Below are 23,277 nucleotides of genomic sequence, written 5' to 3'. Positions count from 1 at the left end.
ACACCTCCTGTATTTATAGTTTCCTATCTCTCACTCTGAATGACCAGTACAAAGACTGCACATTATGTAACAGGAGCTGTCTGCCCAATGAACTTCGCCTCATGCTACATAATGTTATGCCATACTTTCTCCCACTTCACACTCACCAATATTCACTTCAGATACCAGGGTTTGAGAAATGGGAGGGGACGGGGTTTGCTACCCCCCCCCCCCCCCCCCCCCCAACACACCCCACCCCCTTAACCTGGGCGGTGACAAGTCACCCTTCCCATAAACGTATTGGTCACAGATGGTATCACTCAGTGTTATTGGCTAGTAATTGGTTGTTCAATTCTTGCTTGTATTTCAATATTCTGCAGTAATAGCTTCGAACTCAAGTCCTGAGCGGCTAGCTTACAGTTGCTCCGTGGTGGAAGGTGCTCGTGGCGCACTTCTCTTTTTGTTGGGATTATAACACTGAGCAGACCTACAAAAAGAGAAGTCGGTTGTCCTGCTCTTTGGGATTAGGAGCGGTAGCCATCTACTCAGCACTGGGGCAGTCTCTTCTACGTTTTAAAGATGGCAGACACTGAACAAGTTTCCTCAACAACCCCCAACGAAGAACCAAAAGTTCAGGCGAGTGAGATAATGGGGGATGTGAAAGAACCCGGCAACGAGGCTGAGGCAAAAGTTGTCGCGAATGAAGTTTTAGACATTGTTGGGGAAGCGCATGGTGCTACTGAGAAGACTGAAGATACTCCATCAGAGACTACGGAATTCTCCTCTTCCCCTTCAGCACCCGAACCACCGATAGAGACTACGGAATTCTCCTCTACCCCTTCAGCACCCGAAGAGCCAAAGGCGCCGGCGCCAGAGTCAGTGACGAGCACTTCAGAGGATGCCACGGAGCAACTGACAAAGGAGGCGGTGACTGTAGAAGCAGCCCCAACTGCACCAGCACATACGGAGGATATTGCTGCCGAAAAACCACTTGAAAATATTGTTGAACCCGTCCCTGAAGTAGAGGAAAAACCTACGCCAGAGGTTGTTATCCCAGAGGCTGTTGCTGGACCTATCATTGTACCAGAGCCTCCTAAAGTGGAAACGCCTGCACCGGTGCCAGTACCAGAAGAGGCAGTACTTGTCGATGAACCAGTTGTAGTACCCGCAACCCCTGAAGTGTCCGCACCAGAGCCAGTCGGGGTCGAAGAACCTGTCATTGAACATAAAGTGGAAGCTCCAGTCGAAGAACCTATTGTTGTGCAGGAACCACCTAAGGTAGCAGCTCCAGTCGAAGAACCCATTGTTGTAGAACCCCCTAAAGTGGCAGCACCAGTGGAAGAGGCGTTACCAGCACCCACAGTAGCACCATCCTGTAAGTACTCCAATATGGTATTGCTATGTGGTTGACTGTTATTTTTGTTAATCACTTCTTTATGACCGAAGATGATGCCTCTGATGTTAGCTTATGTTAATATGATAACATGATTTTTCTCTTTATTTCACAAACAAATGTTGCCACGCCTATGTACTGTTTTGTCAGTTTGTTGTATTGTGGCAATTTTATTTAAGGTGGCATGATCTGATGACCGTAATTATATTTTTAATTGGCAGCAAATATTTATGGACAATTGCCACTTAGCTTGCTAGCATAGCACTATCCTGGCTGGGCTAGGTAGATGTCATGGCAAGCCTATCCCCTGCCGCAAACGTGGGTTAGGTAAAAACAATTGTATATAATCTAAACATTTAGCCGTTCCTCCTGAATTGATTTAGGAAGTATTCGTTTTGGGTTTATAATTCAGTCGTTGATGCTGATGATGACTTGGCCTGAGCTTCAAGGCATGAAAATGATGATGCGGCCCACCTGTTTTAATTTGCTAACATCAGGAGGCGTCAATGTGCGGATGAAATCGCCATAGTAAAGCTTAGGCGTAGCACGAGTGCCTAGCTGTGCTAAAATCTGAATGTAGTAATCTCAGGGAGCGAACGTTACAGTGTCCACAACTATACAAACTTTAATGAGGTCATATTTCACAATTTCACATTTTGTGCGTGCGTGCAATACTTAACGTTGTATTTACTGTCTCCAACCAAGCTTGAGGTCTAAGGTCTGGTGCTAGCAAGCTAGCCAAGTTAGCTATTCGATGCTGAAACAAAGACATTTCGTGTGTTAAAGTGAAAAACAACCTCACATTCCAACTTTGGATAGAAATTGTAACATACCATTTAAATACCCATATTGTTGTTTATTATGCCTCGACTCCGATACTGGATTGAATGTAGCCTATTGCCTTCAGTAACACCGAATTTTTGTTTGTAATGTTAACCACAACTGCTGAATTATCTAGTCACTTGGTTTTAGTCTTAGCTCAATTGAAATGGGTGGTGAGATTTTAGATTGTGTGTGTTTCATTGATGTATATAAATGTAACGGATTTAGGTTAAGTATAATAACGGAGATGTCAGTTCATATTCCATTAATAACTTTATATGAGGGGAAATCATGATGTGTTATTTAGGGCGGGGCTGATGACAAGTGCATCTGACAGACTTTGACTAACAATGCAAGTGCTTTGAAGGATGTCTCAGATGGAGCTAACCCTAGGCCGAGGTGTAGTCTGAAGGCAGCAGATTGAGAGGGTGTGGTCAATGGAGCCACATGAGGAGATTATGGCCCAAATAAAAATATTGGTTTGTGGCCTACTGCTGTAGGTTTTACCAGTGGAAATAAGAATGAAACGGCCAGTTGTAACGATATGAATCCTACATTACCTTTGACAGCATGACTGGATAGTGGAATAATAGAATGTAAAAGAGAGTGATTGCTAATAACTTAGAAAATGTTGCACTGCTCTTAATACACATGGCCTCTATGTTGCCTTTCTGTGTCTATTCTCTCTTTCGCCAGTGGGGTGGCGTATTAGCCTACATGTTGGCTCAAAGGCTCTCATTTATTTGGACTCTGACCAAAATATCTCACAACCCAACAGAAAGCAGTACTTTGGTTTTCAGATTGAAACAAATCCGAATTGGGAGATTATTCTATATAGACCTATTCCACATCTTCATATCCTCCATAGCTTCACAGATAGTGTGTTTTTATCCTAGGCAGCTGTAACAGCCATTCCTTGCAATGCTTGACAAGTTGGTAGACCTTTCTTATGTGAGCCGTATGGTCATTAGTCACCCAATGAAATATTCTGACTCTGCTGAGGTTTTTGATTTAGTTTTTAAACTATTTTCTTTTTCTCCAAGATGCTTTTTGTTTTGTCTTTTTTTAATTAAGCGTGTTTCCTATTTCTTGGGATCACCAGAGTCACTTATTTAGAGAAATGAGAATTACATTAGATTACCTCTTATTTGTCATATCTGTAGGTGATGATATGAAATTGGAAGAGCATCAAACACAGCCTTATTCAACATGACATAGTCTTAAGTGTTGAATTAATTGAAATGAAGCATTAACAATTATGGAATTCATTTGGGTGGCTAATGAACTTAAATTGGACATATGCTTGGTGGTTGATTTACTCTTACCACCCCTACTCTGAAACTCCGTTAACCATGACATTTTCTTATCTTAATCAACTTGCTTGTGTAAACTTTGTCCATACTGAGCACCAACACCTATGTAGCCTATATCATCAAGGGCTCCTACCCCAATTCTATCTGCTGTTGCTCACTTACACAGTAGAGGATTGTAATGCTCAAATCTTTTTTTTGTTGTATTTCCTACTCTTCCTATCTCTTTTCTACGCTGTTGTTTTTCTGACAATGGTCTCTCTTGCTGCCGTCAATGTTGTCTGTCTTTTCAGATGAACCTGCTCCTCCCACCTCTGCTCCACCTCACCCTCTGATGCAATTCTCTGGAGGCAAGTTCTCTCTGCTAACTGACTGATCTTCTTCTAACTTTCTCTTTTCCCTTTGATATGTTGTTTTGTTAGTCCTTCGATAACCTTTGTGACTCTAACCATTGCATTTGGATCGGTTATGCATGATTTTTTGTTACTGAAAAATGTGAAATCCGTCTTGCATTTTGAAAACTTTTACAACAACACAATATCTGTGGCATTTCTGTATACAGGGCCGGGTTTCCCAAAGCGCTGAATCTTTGCGGTTCTGAGTGTTATGTACGAGCAAATCTACGAACGTTCGTAAAACAATGTATATCTGTTTTCCGAACAAACACGTTTCGCGAAGAAGTGTTCCATGCTCTTAAGTAGTATTTAACAGACGTTGTCCAAGTAAGCAGTGCTAAAACTTGTCACCTAATTTGGTGATGTCACAACTACCTTTTGAACTTGGAGCAGACCTACATACTATTTGACTTAAAGGCGAATAAACTTTTACATCTGTTTGTCTAACTCAAGTATAAACTATCTCTAAGCAGGCGACACACACAAATAAAGCTAATTTTACACTGTATTCAGATTTGTTTGTTGCATGAACATATTAGGCCCATTCAAGACCTCCACCATAAGCCTGCTTTTTGCCACTTGCAAGTGGCCTACAGTGAGTGGCATGAACAAGAGAGCTTTTGGGTATCCTTGGGAGAAGGAATTTGAGGAAGAGGGCCAGGAGGATAATTACTAAATAAATAAATATAGGCCAATGGCTGATTTTGATGCAGCACAAGTTTTGTAGACTATATATTACGCCGTTCTCACCTTTCTTTTTTTCTTTGATGGAACTTTCTCCCCCAATCTATCCACTTTCTGCACCAACTTGCGAGCTCGCCCAAGGCCCAATTGCATGAAGTTTATAATATTCGCAATATTTTCCTGTACATCCTGTCCGTGTCCCCAGTGAGAAGTCCCTGTTGAGAATCTCTTAGCTGTCTATGACAACTCTGCCTTCGGGAAACTCGGCCCAGTTCAGTAGCATAAGGCTCTGTCAGATTTCCAGATGAGCCAATATTGTGACCGAGTGAAAGAATGGTCTGTCAGAACTGTTTAACCAACTCTGACGGGAAATCACTTGTTTCGCCATAGAGTGTAAATGTAGGCATGGTGCTAAATGCATTGAGTCTTGACACACGTAGGACAGACAGACTGCTATTTTGGTCTTAATATCCACTTCTGCTCTTACCTTCACTAACTGTTATCACTCTCAAAATGGAGTTCTGATTTTTGTACTCCTAATATTTACCAAGTATACTCCAGGTAGATTTCGATACTGAATTTGATGCGACTTTCATCATAATCTGACAACTCCAAATATATGTAATGTGTTTAGATCTTCGTCCAAGTTGCTGTGTGATAACCTTTAGTTTATTAGAGCCATATGTTCAACCAATCGGGAGACCTGAAATGAGTACTGACCCTTCACCCCTGCAGTAGATCCTCTACATTCCCCCTTTCCCTGTCCGATCCACTATATTTGATCTATATGTTAAATGCCTCTACTTCAACAGAGCACTGGAGTTCTCCATTAGTAGCTTCACAGGATAGTACCAAGAGTTCAATGGATTCAGACACCAAGGATATGACATCAGGACGCTCCGGGTACGAGCATGACCTGCTGGGAGGATCGGATGATGACCTTCAGTATGAAATGCAGAAAAACCCATTCCAAGGCATTAGCCTGGCGGATAGTATGAGCGCTGGGCTCTCTCATTTTGAAGATGACCCAGTTGGAGGTAGAGCAGCCCAAATGTCTGAGAGTCCTACACCTGATTTAGTTCAGTATGCGCATGACGGAGAAATGCAAGATAGCTCTCCATTTCAGAATTTAGGGAAAACCTATGATTCGTTTCCAGTGGCACCTGAGCCCACAATGCAACCTTTCAGTTCCTCGCTACAGTTTTCACCAGACACTGCAGAGGATGAAGAGCCTGACTTGCCACCTGTTCTCCCAGACATTTTGAAGTCCTCACCTCTTAACCCAGAAAAGGTTGACTCCGGCTCCTCTGAAGGAAGTCCAGACACTAGCCCGGTTCACAGACGAGGGACTGAATCACCAAACATCCCCATCTCTCTGTCTGCCAACAATCCTTTTGCTTTTGACTCCAAGATCTTACTCTTGAAGGAAATGGCTGACGAAACAGAAGCCAAACTAGCTGCAACTGTTAATATGGAGGATGAAGAAATGGTCACTGAGCAGAGCTTTGGTGCCTTTGACCTTGTCAAGGAGGCCAAGGACTCCCACAACATCGAACCAGCACAGTATGAGCATAAAGATTGGAACCCATCTAGCCAGGAGAATTCTAAGGTGGCAGACAAGTTTGAGTGTCTAAACTTTTCAAGTGCAAAAGCTCAGGAAGATTCAGACTCTGAAAGTCCCTCAGCTGATTCTCTGTCCCCAGTTTTGGAGGCGATGGCAAAAAACCCAGCAAGCTTCCAGGTAGAGAGCAATAAGGTGATGCCTAAGGATGAGGAGGTAGTTGAGGAAGCAGAGGCCGCAGAAGAAGCAGAAGAAGTGTCTGAGCAGGAGATCTCCTCTGAAGAGTTTGAGTTTGTTGAGAGGCCACCCCGCGGTGCAATTGATGAGTTTTTGGAGACGCTGGATTCCACAAAGTTCTCAAAGACCTCAGAGTTCACAGTGGATGAAGAACCTGCATCACTTTTTGAACAAGAAGATCTCATGACTGGGGTATCCTCTGCCTCCCAGGAAATGTCAGCCGTTCAAAGCTCTTACCTTCTTCTCACTGACAAGTCTTCTCCTCAGAGGAGCAAGGCTGGCCTTGAACTATCTGATGTCCAGGAGTCCCTGTTTCAAGCCCCTCCCTCTCAGTCTTACACAGGCACAGCACAGAAGACTGCTGAGAGGACCAGTGTGAAGATGCCAAACCTGAGTGCTGAAGCAGGTAACTCCATGGACCTGTGTAAAGCATTTCATCTCCCCAGAAGACTCAGTTCATCCCCCCCTCCCCCATCTTTGTTCCATTCTGTTCTTCACATTTTGTGCTTTGTTTGCATGTAACCAGCATCACTATGCATCCATTAACTGTGGAACTGAATTTGTGTGAGCATGTGGTCAGTGTATGTGTGTGTGTGTGTGTGTGTGTGCATGCATGACACTTAAATAGTATCTTTTTCCTCATTATCATTGTCGTCGTATCTTATTTTACAGTTATAATTTCATACCCCTAACACATTTTGGTATTTCTTTTTTTTTTAAACATGGTAAGTTTTTAAAGAACAGTTTATGGTAAAAGAGCTTGTCGGTTGAAAAGCCCTCATTTCTTGTGCAGGTTTTTTCATGGACCCATCTGAGACATTTTCATTGTCTTGTACAGAACTGTTTAATATTTTCATTTATTGTATTCATTATCAGTTGTAGGCTTATATATACCACATATAATGTTGAGGAATCTTCACTTGGGTGTGGCAATGACTCCCTGTGGGTGACCATAATCTGATGGCCAGCTAGAATGTAGGGAATTTTTTGTCCTGCATTGCGACATTGACTGATAACCAATCAGCAGTATTGCCCTATCAGACTGGCGATATTTAGTGGGCTGCATTGTTTGTCAGAGGCTCAGCGTCTTTGGCAATACTGGTCATTTCAGCCTGAATACTAGCTATCTCATTTCAGCCCATCCCCAAAATGTGAACCTTGTACTGTAATTTTATTTTAAATTGCACCAATCCTGTGACTATGTATGGTTCTCTCCCTTGTACGTCGCTTTGGATAAAAGCCTCTGCTAAATGACTAAATGTAAATTTAAGACTGACTTCGCTGTGTGGTGGGAGTTTAGTCCGAATTTCTTGAAACTCGGATTCAATTCATGTGGATTCAGATCAGATGCTGACTAGCATATTTACTGGAAATGCCTCTAGTGGTCCCGTACTCCCTCCTGCATTGGGGAAAGCACGCCTGACTTTGTCTTAATGTGGTGACTTGTTGTGGTGAAGTTTAAATGAAAAAAAGGAACTGCCATTAGACTGGTGATGGAGGTATGGTATAATCTTTGATGAAGGAGTTAGTTACGCAGTTTGTACAACTCAAGAAAGAAACCAAAAAGATGCCATTCTATGTTTGTGGGGATCGTGAGGATGAAGGAGAGGGTGACAATGGGAAGGTCTGTACTGTGTGTGAGAGTATTTGAGAGGGAGAACGTGAAAAGGATAGCAGGGCAGACATACAGAGCTAGATGGGAGTGTGTGTGTGTGTGTGTGTGTGTGTGTGTGTGTGTGTGTGTGTGTGTGTGTGTGTGTGTGTGTGTGTGTGTGGTAGAGGGAGAGTTGGCATAGGGGAAGTTTATAGTCGCTGCGTCAGTGCGTTAGTCGCTCACAGAGCCAGCAGACAGTCAGCTGACCCCAGCCCTGCAGCCTGAGAGAGAGAGAGGGGGGGAGGGAGGGAGCAAGAGGGAGGGTGCGAGCGCTGCAATCGACTCTCTTGGGGTAGCCTTCATTCCCTCCTCCTTCACCACCTTGTCCTCCGAGCCCCACCCGCTGCAGCCAAGCGCTTCACATGCTGCTTGGAATGCCCAACTGATCCCTGCGGGTCTGCTTTCCAGAGGGAAAACATGGAGAATACAGACAGCCAGCCTGGACCTAACTGGAAAGAGAAGGGTACAGTAATATAAGCCTTTGTCTCGACGGTACTAATTATGAGAATCTGAAGCTTGGCTGATGTTTTTAATAGTGTGAGGCTGGTGTGTTTTTGGAAAGATCTTGGAATAGCTTGATGTTGATTTGATAGTTTAATCGATCAAGTGTGATTGTGGGGTGTGTAACTGATGTGTAGATTTTGTAGTCGGTATATGAATTTGGTATAAATTAGCTGTAAAAGATTTTTTGCTGTTAGTACTGTGAACTGCTGCTGCCTGGCAGGGAAACCTTTGGACCTCATACAGCGTTGGCTTGGTTATGGAAGTCTGTACAAAGGTGCTCTGGTGCAGTCATATGTGACTGTGTGATTGATTTCTTCTGAATTTGTAGGTACTGATGAAGCAGTGATGATGTCCCTTGTGATGGTGCTTTAAAATGACTCGTTGGTAGGCTAGGGTAGCCCATACAGCCACTATCTGACCTGACATTGACGCTCTAAACTTTAGTCAAGGCCAATTGTCCTTTCAGTTTATAACACACGAGTGTACTTTATAGACTGTGGCTATGTACCACTTTGCTTAGATTAACATGGTTTATCCTATTGAGCCTTCTGCTCCTCATAAATGTGAGGGAGTTGCCTATTACACCATTTGGTAGTGTCACAACTGCCACATTGTAACAGAGAGGGCATTGTGTGAAGGGTCAGTCATCAAACTCCGAAACAGTCTGCGCTCAATGAGAATGACAAAGGCATCCCATAACTTAACTGTAAAAGATTTTGCCTTTCAGATATACTCCGCATCAGGTGTTGTGAAAGAATGAATGTGTGCAAGCTCTGTGATCCTCTAAGGAAGGTACTTTTCAGGTATGCTTTTCGCAACTTTGAGAACCATTGCGAGAACATCAGGCTGCCTCAGCAGTATGACCTGGCCAAAGCGGAACTGCCCTGTCCCTCGGTTTCTCTCTTGACTTGACTGCACAACTTTTAGTTGTTCAATAAATCTCTGACCCATTTCTGTGACTAAGCATTTTCAAATCCAGCAAGTAGTCTTTGGAACAAAAGAATACCTTTCATCCAGTAATATTTAGCCTGGCATTTGATAACTGACAGGTGTCCTCATTATGATGTATTTACAATACTCTTCTGTAAGGAGGATTTCATGGGGGATATGTAATTCTTATGGGACTGTCTGGGATCTTTCTATCCTCTGGGTTCAAAGTCTGACAATTGAAAGGTAGTCCTCCCTTTTACATGAATTTAAGCTGTTATGCAAGAAAAATACCTGATGGAATCCCTTTTGTTTTTAAAGGCAGATTGTTACGACAGATACCTCCATTACACATTATGACTAGCTGATGATTAGTTTAATTTGGGAATGTAATAGGAAAATGTGTACACAAAAAAGCACCCTGGCCAACAATATGCATCACCGTAACGTGCCTGTTGGCTTCGCACTGTCAGAACCACAGGCTATCCAGCAGGAAGTGCCTCCCTCTCTGCTTGCCTAGCTGAGCAGCATTGAGAGCTGCTGCATGCTTGGAGGCGCAAGATGGATGCCAAACGGGGTTAGTTCTCTCATTATCCCTAGTTTATCTGTACACGAGGAAGAATTCGGTGGTCTTCGAAGTGGTGTTGTGTTCTATTCTATTTTCCGTTAAAATAGTGTGGAATTGGGTGATCAATTATGATGAACACAATGCTTATTTTGTGGTGCGATTAACGTCCGTCTGTATGTAGCAGTGTTAGCTGTCTACAGTCTAGCTTCATGGGTTTAGCTTACATGATGGGCGGACTGACCAGTCAGAGGATGACAAGTGTGTACCTAGATTGCCATATTTACTGTTAGTCGTATCGTTTACGTCATTATAAAGATACATGTTTGCTGGGGGACTGTAGTTTAAACATGTCGTAATTGGATGAGATCAGTACGCTTCATAACGTGTGGGCTATTTTTAGATCTTTCAGATGATGGTTCATGCTTACCATATGTAGCTAGAGCCACGTTTGGAATGACCAAGTAGCCTCAGCCGGTTCATTGCATGCAAATGCCGAAATTAATCAGAATAGTGGAGGGACAAGTCAAGGGTAGTCCACTGCAACCGAAAGGCATTGATTGCGAGGTGCTAGCTAGCTTTTATGTTAGCTATCTATATATGGAGAAATGTGGCTTAATGTGACGCTTAGGTAGAGGCGTCATGGGCTTGAGTCGATTGAACAGAACAAATCGATAAGTGCATTTCAATTTCAAATGTATCAGGAAAAAAAGGTTTTTGCTGGATGATAGCCGTGAGCTGGATAAAAAGGGAAATGCTTGTATGAATTCTCTCTTTGAAATGATATTTAATCTAGAAAGTTGGTGCATTGTTGCTGACAGGAATTCTGATTTTAGCACGCCTAGGTTCCGCAGTCGGAAAGTATCTCTCAAATCTAATTCTAGACTGACCTGTTTGGAATTGCTGCTGATACTCGGACAAGGGGTATTCGTGCCCCTAACTTAACTCTCTGTAAAACCAAACCCACTTCGTCACTGCTTACAGTAACTGTATCTAAAAGGCTGGTGGAAGGTTTGTGCGCTTTGCAAGAGGGTCTGAGTTTACAGGGCCGCACAGGCTGAATTCGAGTGTTGTGAGGATTAACCCTCCGGGCTCTGTGTTCTATTCTGGTAGTATGCACTTCAGTGCGTGCTATTGAAGCACCGTCTTGGCTGCGTCAGCGGACGGGGACGCCAGGGATTACCTTTGACTGTTGTGACAAGTGGCGAGCTGTAGTGATATGGTCAGGGTCTAGTACTAGTGGACTCACATGTAGGACAAAAGCTTGATTGGGGTGTGAGACGTTAAAAAATTATCTTGATTGGATTAGATTGTAGATTGACTACCCCTATGGCACATACATTTGTTTGTCAGCAAAGTGTCAGCAAGGCCCAGACAACACCAGTTTAGCTGACTGTGCATATATATACATTTCAAACCTTAGCTGTGGCATTTGTTTTATTTGACTGCAGTCCTCTAGGACTTGAATTCTTTACGTAGTTTGTCATGAGTAAGCCTTAAGAGACAGACATTCATAATGTCTGGTTTTTTTTTTCTACTTTTTTCCCCCATATTTATCATTTTAGCCAAAACATTTGTTGACCTGGTCTGGAAAATGATCGGTAGAAAGTGTTTTAAAATCATTTTACAATTGTGTTTCTTTCTTTCTGTTGCAGTCCTCCCATTTTGCCATACTAGAATTGTCAATTTTTCATTAAATCTTTCTCTTTCCCTGCTTACATTATTTTTACATTCATTCCATCACCACAACCCTAGTTGTCAGACTCCATTTCTGTTTTGTGCGTAAATGTCATTTTGATGCCATAATTCTTAAGGGCACACAGTACAGCCCTCTTCCCTTCAGTCTGGCTCCTTGGTGCAGAGGCCCTGTGTTGTGCCTTGTCATGCCTATCTGACTGACCCTCCTTATTTCCCCCTGCCCTGCAGTGGTAGATCTCCTGTACTGGCGCGATGTCAAGACCACAGGCGCTGTGTTTGGGGCGAACCTACTGCTTCTGTTCTCCCTGACCATGTGCAGCATCATCAGCGTGCTCTCCTACGTGGCTCTTGCACTCCTCTCCGTCACCATCACCTTCAGGATATACAAGGGCATCCTCCAGGCCATCCAGAAATCTGATGAGGGTCATCCATTCAAGTAAGTGGCTTCCCCCTTCACTTCGTTTGCATGTAGACATTCATGCTCTGATTTTTCTCATGTCTTTTCTATGGCTTTGATGAGCATTGTTGTTAGAGGTGGTGGTGTGTGCTCTAAACACTGTGGACCAACCAAGGCCAAGCTAGCCTGATAGCTTATCCTTTTTCCTGGCAGCCCTGCTAAGGCTCACGTTGACTTCTAGCTGACTGGTCATTAAGATCAAATTAGCTGGGTTTAGCCCGGAGGGAAAGTGATTGGTGCTTAGTCATGACTAAGCTGGTTAGTGCCTCTTAAAGGAGTTTTCCCGCTGAAACAATTAAAAATAAAATAAAAACAATCTGTATGTCAACAGAACCGCCCTTCTATTATTTGATCAAAGATTTTGTGTAAGTAAGTTAACCTAATCCAGGCACTCCAGAGACTGTTTTATTGAAGTCTCTACAAATCCCCTAAATGCTGTTTTTAATTTGCTTTTAAAGCATTTAAATCCAGCTGATTTTGGCATAAATGCAGGTTTATGGTTTACTATTTATAGTACAAAAAAAATTAAAAATACAAGTTGGTCCTTATTGACATTACGATAAAAATGATTTGTGTGAAAAAGCAGGGACTGACATGGTGCCTGCCATCATAGGGCTTTGCACATATAATCCCCTAAAAGCCCTGTGTTTGTTGCACAGACTGTACCTGGATAAAGATGTGGCATTGTCTGAGGAGGCGGTTCAGAAGTACAGCGACCTGGCACTGGGCCGCTTGAACTCTGGCCTTGTTGAACTGCGACGACTCTTCCTGGTTGAAGATCTGGTGGATTCCCTTAAGGTGAGGCCTTTGTGGTACAATATGTCTCCCTGTTGTTGACCACTGTGAGTCTGGAATTTAGTGCAATTTTTAAAAAACTGTATTTGTGGTCGTACAGTGAATAGACAAAGAGGTTGTTTAAAAAAAATAATAATAATTTGCCTAGAAAAGTGAGTTGTAATATTCCACAATAAATCCATGTTTGTTTCTGACTTTAGACCTCTGAAAAGTGTCCTTAGCATAGTTTTCCTGTACTTCTACTACTACTTTGCCTGTAATGTAAAGGAGAGGGAAGAGCAAGCAGACGCGAGGGGGGGGCTTGGCCTTATAGAAAGGCGCAGCTGTTGAGGTTTCGTACTGGTCACATACCTGTCAACACCTTCAATAGTGAGCCCCACACTGTCTCTGAATGGGGCTACTGCAAGCAGTAGGCAAGGGTCTGGCAACAGACCAAAGCACCCTTTGATAGGAATAGAAGAGCCAATGGCAGAAGCCCCTGTAGAAAGCTGTGTAAGCATTGGCTGATCTTGTAAGGAATACTGTGTGGGTTATTATTTTCAGTGGTTCCACTTGCGATGCACATGTAACTCAAAACAATGCAGAGTAATAAAGAAACAAAATTTAACCTGTCCACAAAACAGGCGATGTCTTTGAGCACATTTTGAATGGTTATCGCTTACTTTGAATATTTAATACATCTGCATGTGTAAGTATCTAATGATCTGCCGATTTTCTTTTTAGTTTGCTGTGTTCATGTGGATCCTGACGTACATTGGTGCCTTGTTCAATGGACTGACCCTGCTCATCCTGGGTAAGAAGCTTCTAGTAGTTCGGGTCGTCGTGAACATGGAGTAGACTCACTTACTTCACGCTCCCACCTACTTTATAAATGTATAGAATTTAGCCCATTTTTCCTACCCTACAAATACTCACTTACAACTTTAAACTCTAAAAATTGATCCTGCGAAAAGATGTCCACGAAAAACAGCAGAAATAAGAAGCTTCTAGTAACTGCATTTTACTGTGGTAGCTGTCCTTAAAAGGCCTGTTGTTTAAACATTTCACAGAGGACCTATTTTTACCGGAATTTCCCACTGCAACCGTGCCAGTTACACGATGTAAATCATAGTTTGCCTCAAGTGAAGCTAATATTTTGACTGTTCATATTTAACGTGCCTGTGAGCAATTCTATGAAAATGGGATGACACTGACTTATCTCCTTAACTGTTTTCTTTCAGGTCTGGTTTCAGCATTCGGTTGTCCACTTGTCTATGAAAAGCACCAGGTAAGCCAAAAAGGATATACAGTTTTGCCTTTTTACGTCCTTGGTATTTCGTTTTTATTATCTTTTGCCATGGACCAATGTGGGCCTACGTTTCTGGGCACCTTTGTGCTTTGTTTTTTCATTGTGGAAATGTCTCTTGATTCTGTTTCTTCAGACACAAATTGATCATTACTTGGCCCTGGTGAACAACCAGATTAAAGACATTGTTGCGAAGTAAGTATGCCCGTTTTATCGCCATATTGAAATCCACTTGATCCCCCTGTCAAAAGCATTACATGTATGCAATATTTGTTTAGATCCTAGTTTACACGAAATGTTGCTGATTTAAGAGAGCACATTGGTGCTGATGGAGCTCACATATTGATATTCTCATTGCTGAAGGCATATTTTATGTATGAACTGATGTTGTAATTGTTTGGCGCGTGATTTACACACGTACTTGGAGCTAATCTCATGTTGCTCATTTAAGAGCGCTGCCAATACTGAGGGAGCTCAAGTACTCATGGTATATAACTTTCATGTTCTTCTATGTGCAGAAGACATATGTTGTGAGTGTACTGATGTGACCTTGTGGTTTCTGCTAATCCAGGGTCCAGGCGAAAGTGCCTGGTCTGAAGAAGAAGGCAGAGTGAAGTTCGGAGAGCTGATGTCAGCTGCTCTGAGGTTGTGTGGGGGTCTGTTGGAGTGCAAGGGGGATCTGAAGCCCTCCTCATCACTGTTCTCTCAAGTGTTTTCCACTGCAAAGAAATTCCTAATGCCCTGTGGAAAATAAAAGCCAGGATTCACTTGTTTGTTTTTATCATTAGCTCATCAGTGTAGCCATTTGTATATGAAATTACATTAAATTCCTTATTTATCAGAATTAAAAAAATGATAAAATAAACAATACACTGGTCTGATGAAATCGAGGAAGTCTTTGCTCATTGAAAAGGGTTATTATATTTCACTTTAAACTGTCCTGGTCGTGTGTGTGAGCTGGTTCATTTCTCTCTTTTTGTAGTGTCTTTCACCATTTAGAAAAGTATTACTTTTTTTCATCTTTTTTAAAGAGGAAGCGTTGAAGCGGTACCATGATGGCAAAAACTGAGCATCTGTCCATATATTACTTTTTTGGTATGGTTTAGTGATATTGTGAATTTACTGTTTTATTGATTGACTGTATAGCGGTCTGACTAGGCCAGACATGCATTATAGTATATGTCTGGAGACGACTGGTATGCAAAGATATAGCTAAAATTGGAGTGGAAATTATTAAATGAAAAACCGGGTTTGAAGCTAACCTACCCAATGCTTTGTGATGGCTGAGCTCAAAGTGGCAACAGTGATTCCAACTCATTTTTGTGCGATATGCTGTGATGCACTTGACAAGTTAATAGAGGGCTCAGGCATCAGAGGGCAGGCCTCTGAGCTGTGGCATTGTCTCGGACTTAGTCCACTGCTAATACTTAAGCATGTTGTCTCCAGTCGTATACTTTCGTCCCAAAGTGACAAGTCACGTCTGACCCTGCAAGACTAACTGTAGAGGTTCACAAAGCTTCTAGGTCTTGACCGTGGCTCTTGTCTTTCTAGCCACCGCAAGCTGCTCCATACCACTTCATGCTTGAGTATCTCTAGAAACCTTTTAGACCTTTTGCGAGAAAAAGTGCATCGACTAAGCCATCGTTTCACCTCATCGCAGCTACCTAGTTAAACTCAGAAGGAACACGTTTACAGACATTGAACTTTAATTTACAATAACTATATATGCTGTCTATCTGTGGACCCAATATCTAAAGCTGCAGGATAATGTAACTTGGAAACTTCAAGCATTGTTTGTTATGCAAGTAACGTTATTAATTGTGAATGATTCTTCATACAGTTGTTATGAACTCTAATTGAGATTTGTCTGTGGAATGCATTGTGAAATGTAAACAAGTATCAATAAAGCTTCTAGAAGAATGTTTTTTTCCCCCACTTGTGTTATTTAGACCAGGAGAGCTTTTGCCTCTTCAGTGAACCACTGATTAAGGCTACTAGCCCCTCTCTGCCCTCCCTACGTTAAAGCAGCAGTAAGGAGTTTTGGTCTAAAACTGGCAAGATAACAACTATAAGGCATGCAAAAACCTTACAAACAACCCAGCTGGCCCTGAGAAAAGATTGCTTACTGGTGTCTTGGCATACAAGTTGTTGTGAAAGGTTTTTCTGCATTTCGTGGAGAGTTCCGTCCTAGAACACAGAACTACAGAGTGCCGATCATGGGTGGCTAGAGGGAGTGACTGGTGTGTTTATTTGTCCTTCACATGACCATATTCTGTACCATCAAAATGGATTTGAAGATAATGCCATAAACTAGTTGTCTATACAAATATTCCTCAGAAAGTCGCAAATTATTGCATTGGGGTGCATTAACTTTTTGTCATGTAATCCCAGTGAAAACTAAGGTGGGAGGCCCACTGTCTTCAGATAGGTTTTACAGCTGCATTGATTTGCAATAGCGAAGGTAGGCTTTACATTAAAACGAAACCAACTAGATTGTTCATTATCCACATTCTGGTCTTATTTATTTAAGTTCAAGTTATATAGCACATTTAGACACAGATCACACATTCATGATTTCATGAGATTTGGTATAAAAAAAGCAAAACCATGATTGTCATTCATACAGTGAAATCCAGCTTCATTTCACATCTGTACTCTGATTTAAAAATAAAGTCATGCACTGAGCAATTTCCTTTAAATGTACAGTATGATACAAACAATTTCAACACCAATCAGACTGATCAAGTAAAAAAAAATTGCAGGACATCCATATTCAATACAGACTCACATAACAATATTGACCTAATATTGCTGCCACACGCTAAACATTACAGTGATAAAGAAGTACAGGCTAAAGACAAAGGCAACGCTGAGAGTTGGACTATGACAAATTAAGACCTAGACTCATAGCACTAAACTGCCACAAGGGCACATCTGAACATCTTCCAAGTAAGCACCTGCCTTTGGTTGCGACCTATGAATTCAGTTAAGAAATCCTTTCTCTAAATTAAGACTGCATAGTCAACTTTGGTGTTACAAGTCCCCTCAGCTGTCTGCTTGTTCCATTCTAAAGAATTATTCGAAGCACCAAACCCTTCTCCAGGAAACATATAGATGTTTTTCTAACGCATGCTAGAATGCAGACTACTACAGTGGTTTGGGCACATCATACAAGCAACTCTGAATTAAGTCGGCATCAAAAATGTTTTTAGAAAACCATCAAAACTTGTTTTACTCACACAATTTGCAATCAAGTAAGACAGGAACCAAAACGATTTCCTTCCTGCATATAGAGTATGCAATACTTCACTTGATCTATTCATTGTCAAGCCCACACAATACAATGTCAGCTATAACCTACACAGGAATTTCAAGTTCGGCCACAAACTCTGTGGGAATAACTTCCCTTGGGGACTGCAAGTGTAGAGCTTCAGATGTATAGCTGTCTATAGATTACAATTACAGTTTTTCACAATTGCTTACATGCAAAGAAGTATTTTCTTTGACTAGAAGAAACACCCATGGGCTCTTAATGTTCTGTTTACCAAATGCTATTGAGTTCCCTTACTGTGTTACAGATTACAGTAGAGTTTGGAAATGTCTAGTGGTCATTCCAAATGCATTTAATTCCTATTTCATTGCAGAAACAGGTTTCCGTGGGAGTGTTTTGAATGACCGTCAAGGCAAAGATTAATTTAACTTGAGGGGAATATGGTTTTGGGTGGGGTGTTTGATTCTGTTATCAAAGCTTGATATTTGTGTACGTAAGTGTGTCGGTTTGGATTTGTGTTTATAGTATAGAGAAAATAGTGCACAATTTCAAGAAAATGCAGTGTCTTGGGGATTGTGAAAAACTGTAAAAGAATCAAATGATCCTTTAGCACCTTTAGTTTACAAAACAACCAAGAAACCTTGATTTATGAAAAGAAAGAATGAAAATATTCATAAAGGCACTTATATTTCATGATAAGAAAAAAATCTTCAAAAACAACAATGAAACTAACATTATATATGCTTTGATTAAAAAAATAAGCAAACATCTATAATGGCAACCCCTTTCCCTTTCAATATTCCTAATGTAAAACAGGTTATGTAAACATGTATTTATTTCTCTGTACCCCCCACTGAATCACCATTGGAAATGGGGCATTTTGTAGAACAATCCCCCACAATCTGTAATTTAGTTAAATAATCACAAAAAAAAATATTGCACCTCTGAACCAACCCCTTCCCCACTCAGACCACCCCCCAACAATCCACATCCTTTAGGTTGGTGATTCTTTTGCAGCATGTCAAGCCAGACACTTGAGGTTTTCGAGTCGAGGGGTCTGAGTCACAAGCATTTCCATACAAACACACTGCAAGAAAACAACAACACTATCACACGTTGTTTCAGTGTTAGACCTCAATATTGCTTGTCAGAATGCATTGTCGTGCTATTATCCTTCAAGAACAGACAGTTTTCAGTGATCACTGCTCTTAATATGAATGCATTAAATGGACTGTACCTGCAGTCATCACCCCCAGTGCTGATCACATGCTTATCATCATAGGAGAAACGTATGTTGGTCACATGAGCAGAGTGCCCAAAGTAGCGCTTGTGTTTGGCCTACAGAGAGAGAGGGGGCGGGGGGGGGGGGGGGGGGGAGAGAGACAGAGAATATATTTGTATTTGTAAGGAAGGACAAAACACCAAATCAGACCAGTATCAGCTCTTGTTTAAACGTACAAATTTGTCAGGGCATGGGAAGTCGAGGAGCTTGACCAGGCCGAAGTCATCCCCTGTGACGATGTTGAGGCCAGCATGTGAGACGCAGGCACAGTTGACATCTGCCTTGTCTGCATTTCTTGGCCAAATTCCCAGAACCTCATCCCCAAGGATGCTGTGGAGTGATAATAAAACTGATTTCCACTGCATGATAGCATCCACAAACACAGAAAGAAGCCATTAAACAGTGTCCTATTGCCATTTTATTTATGGTTTATTGTAGTCTATAGTAAAAAGATACAATTAATCAGTCACCATGTCTAAGCAAAAACAATGGCACAGGCTAATGTAAAACAGAGTACAGAGGCTTAAGGACTAAATAGATCTGTCGTTAGGGCAAGTCTATATAGCTTCACGCAATGTTTCCCGTGGGAAGGGCAAGTACAGATGGTAACACCTGGTCCAAGAGGCCCACGTGATTCTGTCAGTAACAGACTGGTCCTGAACCATCTTCCCTGATGGCACCTCGTGCACCTGCCGCTTATAAGCTCCTGTCGACACCTGCAGACATACAGCATCGGAAATGTGTTAAGTTATCCTCTTACTGAACCCATAAACATTCATGCACCAAGTAATTTATCAGATTCAGTGTCTATCTCCCAAGATTAGAAACTCCAATTATTTATTTATGTATCTTTATTTCCCACAGCTTTACAACATCCCACTGCTATGTCCCACTTCATTCAGACCATCACAAGTGTTAGGCTAGACTCCACATAAAACGCCTGTGGGACGGAGTAGATCCTCGCTCCCGGGGGACTTGCAGCGCTCCAGTAGCCGAGAAGGCGTATTCCGGTTTCCTCCTCATTAGTCTTCTGCACTGACAGCAACCTTCTCCCAACCCAACCGAAAAAAGGGGACACCTATTTCCACCCCCCAAGCTGCGCGGTTAAATGTGGCACTATGAGTCACTCTCTAAACCTCTGCCCCTGACATCAGATACCACCTCCTGCTTCACGTCTCACAGAGAAAGGGTTCAAAAAGCAAAAAACTTATGGCCATTCACAATCACTCCCAAGATATCAATCTTTTGCTGTCTTGTCAATGAAATTAATTGTAGAACAACTTTTTTTAGCCACTGCGTCTGGGCTATTGTGAACTAGATTAACACCGGCTATAAATAACCAAGGCTTGCCATATATGTATTCCACTAAATATAGTTACAGTTCTCCTTGTATTTTTATGCTGAATTCTTACTGTACATGTACAAAGGTTATTTTAGTCATACGACACATGTTTCCGTAACTATTGCACTTACGCTGCAACTACTATCTGACTGTAGACATAGTTCACCTACTACCATAGTACTACCTTTAGTATCGCCAATTTGGTTTTATGGATATATATGGATTTATATCAGATTAGTTTAAGGCAGAGACACCTGGCCTATTTGTAAACTTGTTAATCTCTTGCTATTTTTCGATCATGATAATTTTCTTCTGTGATTGAACCCTACATCTTCACATCTGAAGGAGGTTAGTCGATGAATGCCATAAAGAGAGGTAGATAAAATGCCAACAGTGCATCAATAGCATACAAGCATTCATTCCTCCCACTGCGTTGGCTTTTGACAACTAGCTACTGATAGTGGAACTGCACCCCAACCCCACACACACACACACACACACACACACACACACACACACACACACACACACACACACACACACACACACACACACACACACACACACACACACACACACACACACACACACACACACGTAATATATATTTGTAGGAGACTATTTTTTGTACCTCTATGAACCTGCTATCAGCTGAGAAGTCCATCTGGATGACAAAGCTGGGGATGTCCTTGCAGTAGCCGATGCGGTTGAGGGAGGGGCCCTGTGTCAGGTCATACAGGTCCACAGTACACTCTACTGATCCCACCGCCAGCAGCCGCTTATCTGGACTGAACCTGGGTAGGGAGGAATAGATCACACATCCAGTTACTCACTTCCTGAGGACAGGTACATGCTCCTCTACTAGTCTGTTTAGATGGTCTTATTGCTTGGCCAATAGAACCTTTTCATTTTCTATGGAACCAATGATGGGACCCTTTTTGTTTTTCAGAGTGTCCCCACCACACTTGACTGTCCAATAATTCATCCAATAATTCAAACCGCAATGTCTACATGAACAAATATTATTTGCATCATTCTCTAACAAAGACATGAGCACTGCCAAGTAGTCTTTAACTGGAGAGCAACTTTTCATCATCCCCCAAATGTGTTTTTTTTTCTGAGGACGGCCTCTGGATCGTACCGGATATCTTGAATGGCAGAGCTTCGGTCTCGCTTCTTCCCCCACATCTTGAGCGAGTTGGTGAGGAGGATGATGAACTCACCGTTCTTCATCCCTACTGACACCATCTCCCCATCAGAGCTGTAGGCTGCACACTTGGCTGGATGGCCCAGGCTAACTTTGTTAAGCAGTTTCTGGCATGAGAAGAGGATAACGTGATCAAGACTAACCCTGAAAATAGCCTGCATCTGTGCAGTGGCCTGCCAAATCTTGCAATCTCGCAAAGGTCACATATCCAGCCTGCCAAGTCTCACCTTGTCTACTAGGTCCCATATCCGGATTGTTTCATCGTCACTAGCAGAGATGAAGACATCTTTTGAGGGGTGAGTGGCCAAACCCCAGATCTCTCCCTGCATGTGGCCGTTGATAAGGATGTTGGAGGCAGCGTTCTTCTCACCTACTTCAATGATCTCCCCATCCTTTGTTCCCACCAGTATCTTACCCTTAAAGTGGAAAAATAGAGCCATCTTACAGGCATGCAGCGTTTTATGTCAAACTGTTCTTTTTTCTGTCTAAGAGACCTTGATGTGAATCAAAACGTGGATGACTTTGTTCTATGATATGTAAACTATATACAACTATAGAAACGAAAACTTAATAAAACTATTGTACTACTAAATAACTGAAGATACTTTCAACATCAGCTAACAGACTGACAAAGATATACGGTATAAACATTACCTTTTCTGATACTTTGTGTTTTAAAGATAAATTCAGTCAGATGATAGCAGGAGATGAAGGGTTGATGAAGATGAAATAAAAAAATGAGTTCAGGCAGCAGGTGATCGTATAGTGTGCCAGTTTAGAATTCTGAATAGTGCTGGCCTTTTACCTTTCCCCGACACACGGTGCGGACACATTCAACCGACTGTCCCGTCTCCAGCTGGAAAGCCCTGCAACGCTTCATTTCCTGATCCCACAGTTTCACTGCTCCTCCCTCCTTCGTCCTGATGTAACATTAAACATACGTACACACACACACCCAACCACACACACAGAACTGTATATGCAATTCCTAAATGTGTGTACGTGAGAATGGAAAGACACCTATATGATTGCACACACACACATAGATAGCTGTTCTACTAGGAAAAGGATAGCTGTTCTACTAGGAAAAGAATAGCTGTTCTACAAGGAAAGGGATAGCTGTTTTACTAGAAAAAGGATAGCTGTTCTACAAGGAAAAGGATAGCTGTTCTAAAAGGATAGCTCACCCTCTACATATTCTATGCCTTATTTTTAAATACATGCAAAGTCTTCTCAGTGAATTATTGTATGTTTTTGAAAAGCCCCTATCATTAACTCACGGTCGCTCCTTTCCCCCGGTGACGATGAGGCCATCTCGGAGGGTGGTGTACATGGTGAACACAGGCCCCGTGTGCGCTTTGGCCACCACTCGCACCAGGAAGTGATCTTTCCACACGTACACGTCCCCATTGATGGCACCCGAGAACGTAAGGTTATTCTGGAGGGAGACACAACCACTGGCACTTTTAGTGATGAAGCAAACTCAGCTCAAACAAACTGTCTATATTATATTTAAACTTATCAATCACATATCAATAAAAAATGTATTATTATTGTAATGAATCAAAAGTCTTATATGTTTGAGGAAAACATAGGGTGACAAATAATACAATGTTGACTGTAACTGACTATTAAAGGTACAGTTAGACTGTTGATTTATTAGTTTGTGATAGTTAAGATGAACACTTACAGCACCAAAGGCCACTGAGAGCATAGTCTGCATCCTGGGGTCTTCCACCACACCGCCCACCACCCCCTTCTTATACATCAGGGAGCCTCCGGCCAGCGTCCAGAACTTTATGTGTTTGATGCCCACCGACACAAACTGGGAGTCGGAGTCTGGTCTGAACTCGGCCACAAAGATGCGGTCCACGTGGCCCCCTTTACTGGTCACTTTGGCTCCTAACAC

At 42.1% G+C, this 23,277-nt stretch overlaps 2 protein-coding genes across 7 annotated transcripts in view; one reads left to right on the top strand and one right to left on the bottom strand.

Annotated features, from left to right (window-relative positions):
* The first annotated feature begins 380 nt into the window (after positions 1-380).
* rtn4b (reticulon 4b) lies at positions 381-16,186 on the top strand. 3 transcript variants are annotated; one of them, XM_080849068.1, is made up of 8 exons: positions 381-1,354; positions 3,798-3,854; positions 11,958-12,165; positions 12,846-12,984; positions 13,705-13,774; positions 14,202-14,248; positions 14,403-14,461; positions 14,838-16,186. In XM_080849068.1, exons 1-8 carry the CDS (start codon positions 559-561, stop codon positions 14,878-14,880), a joined length of 1,419 nt encoding a protein of 472 aa, XP_080705194.1. In that variant the 5' UTR covers positions 381-558; the 3' UTR covers positions 14,881-16,186. The 3 variants fall into 3 exon arrangements, with proteins under 3 accessions (XP_080705194.1, XP_080705195.1, XP_080705196.1); XM_080849069.1 differs by lacking the exons at positions 381-1,354; positions 3,798-3,854 and adding an exon at positions 8,339-8,498; XM_080849070.1 differs by lacking the exons at positions 381-1,354; positions 3,798-3,854 and adding an exon at positions 9,924-10,043.
* A 2,413-nt stretch (positions 16,187-18,599) lies between these two features.
* LOC308373712 (echinoderm microtubule-associated protein-like 6) overlaps positions 18,600-23,277 on the bottom strand; it is a gene marked incomplete at both ends in the record, with an annotated part of 58,151 nt that continues 53,473 nt past the window's right edge. For all 4 annotated transcript variants that reach the window (XM_080849327.1, XM_080849329.1, XM_080849330.1 and 1 more), the window contains 10 exons: positions 18,600-18,624; positions 18,775-18,875; positions 18,996-19,149; positions 19,432-19,535; positions 20,793-20,955; positions 21,303-21,475; positions 21,596-21,784; positions 22,174-22,288; positions 22,649-22,806; positions 23,059-23,270. In XM_080849327.1, the coding sequence (XP_080705453.1) occupies positions 18,600-18,624; positions 18,775-18,875; positions 18,996-19,149; positions 19,432-19,535; positions 20,793-20,955; positions 21,303-21,475; positions 21,596-21,784; positions 22,174-22,288; positions 22,649-22,806; positions 23,059-23,270 (1,394 nt within the window). The remainder of the gene's footprint in view (positions 18,625-18,774; positions 18,876-18,995; positions 19,150-19,431; positions 19,536-20,792; positions 20,956-21,302; positions 21,476-21,595; positions 21,785-22,173; positions 22,289-22,648; positions 22,807-23,058; positions 23,271-23,277) is intronic.

The sequence above is a fragment of the Sprattus sprattus genome, assembly GCF_963457725.1.
Source record: "Sprattus sprattus genome assembly, chromosome: 12".
Lineage (NCBI taxonomy): Eukaryota > Metazoa > Chordata > Actinopteri > Clupeiformes > Clupeidae > Sprattus > Sprattus sprattus.
The sequence above is the reverse complement of the archived record's forward strand: the minus strand, read 5'-3'. Positions and strand labels throughout refer to the sequence as shown.

What these genes read in the sequence shown, in the direction of transcription:
- rtn4b (XM_080849068.1), top strand. Translation starts at nt 559, where the DNA reads ATGGCAGACACTGAACAAGTTTCCTCAACAACCCCCAACGAAGAACCA. An exon ending in ACCCACAGTAGCACCATCCT is followed by an intron (nt 1,355 to 3,797) that starts GTAAGTACTCCA and finishes CTGTCTTTTCAG; the next exon opens with ATGAACCTGCTCCTCCCACC. An exon ending in TCTGATGCAATTCTCTGGAG is followed by an intron (nt 3,855 to 11,957) that starts GCAAGTTCTCTC and finishes CCTGCCCTGCAG; the next exon opens with TGGTAGATCTCCTGTACTGG.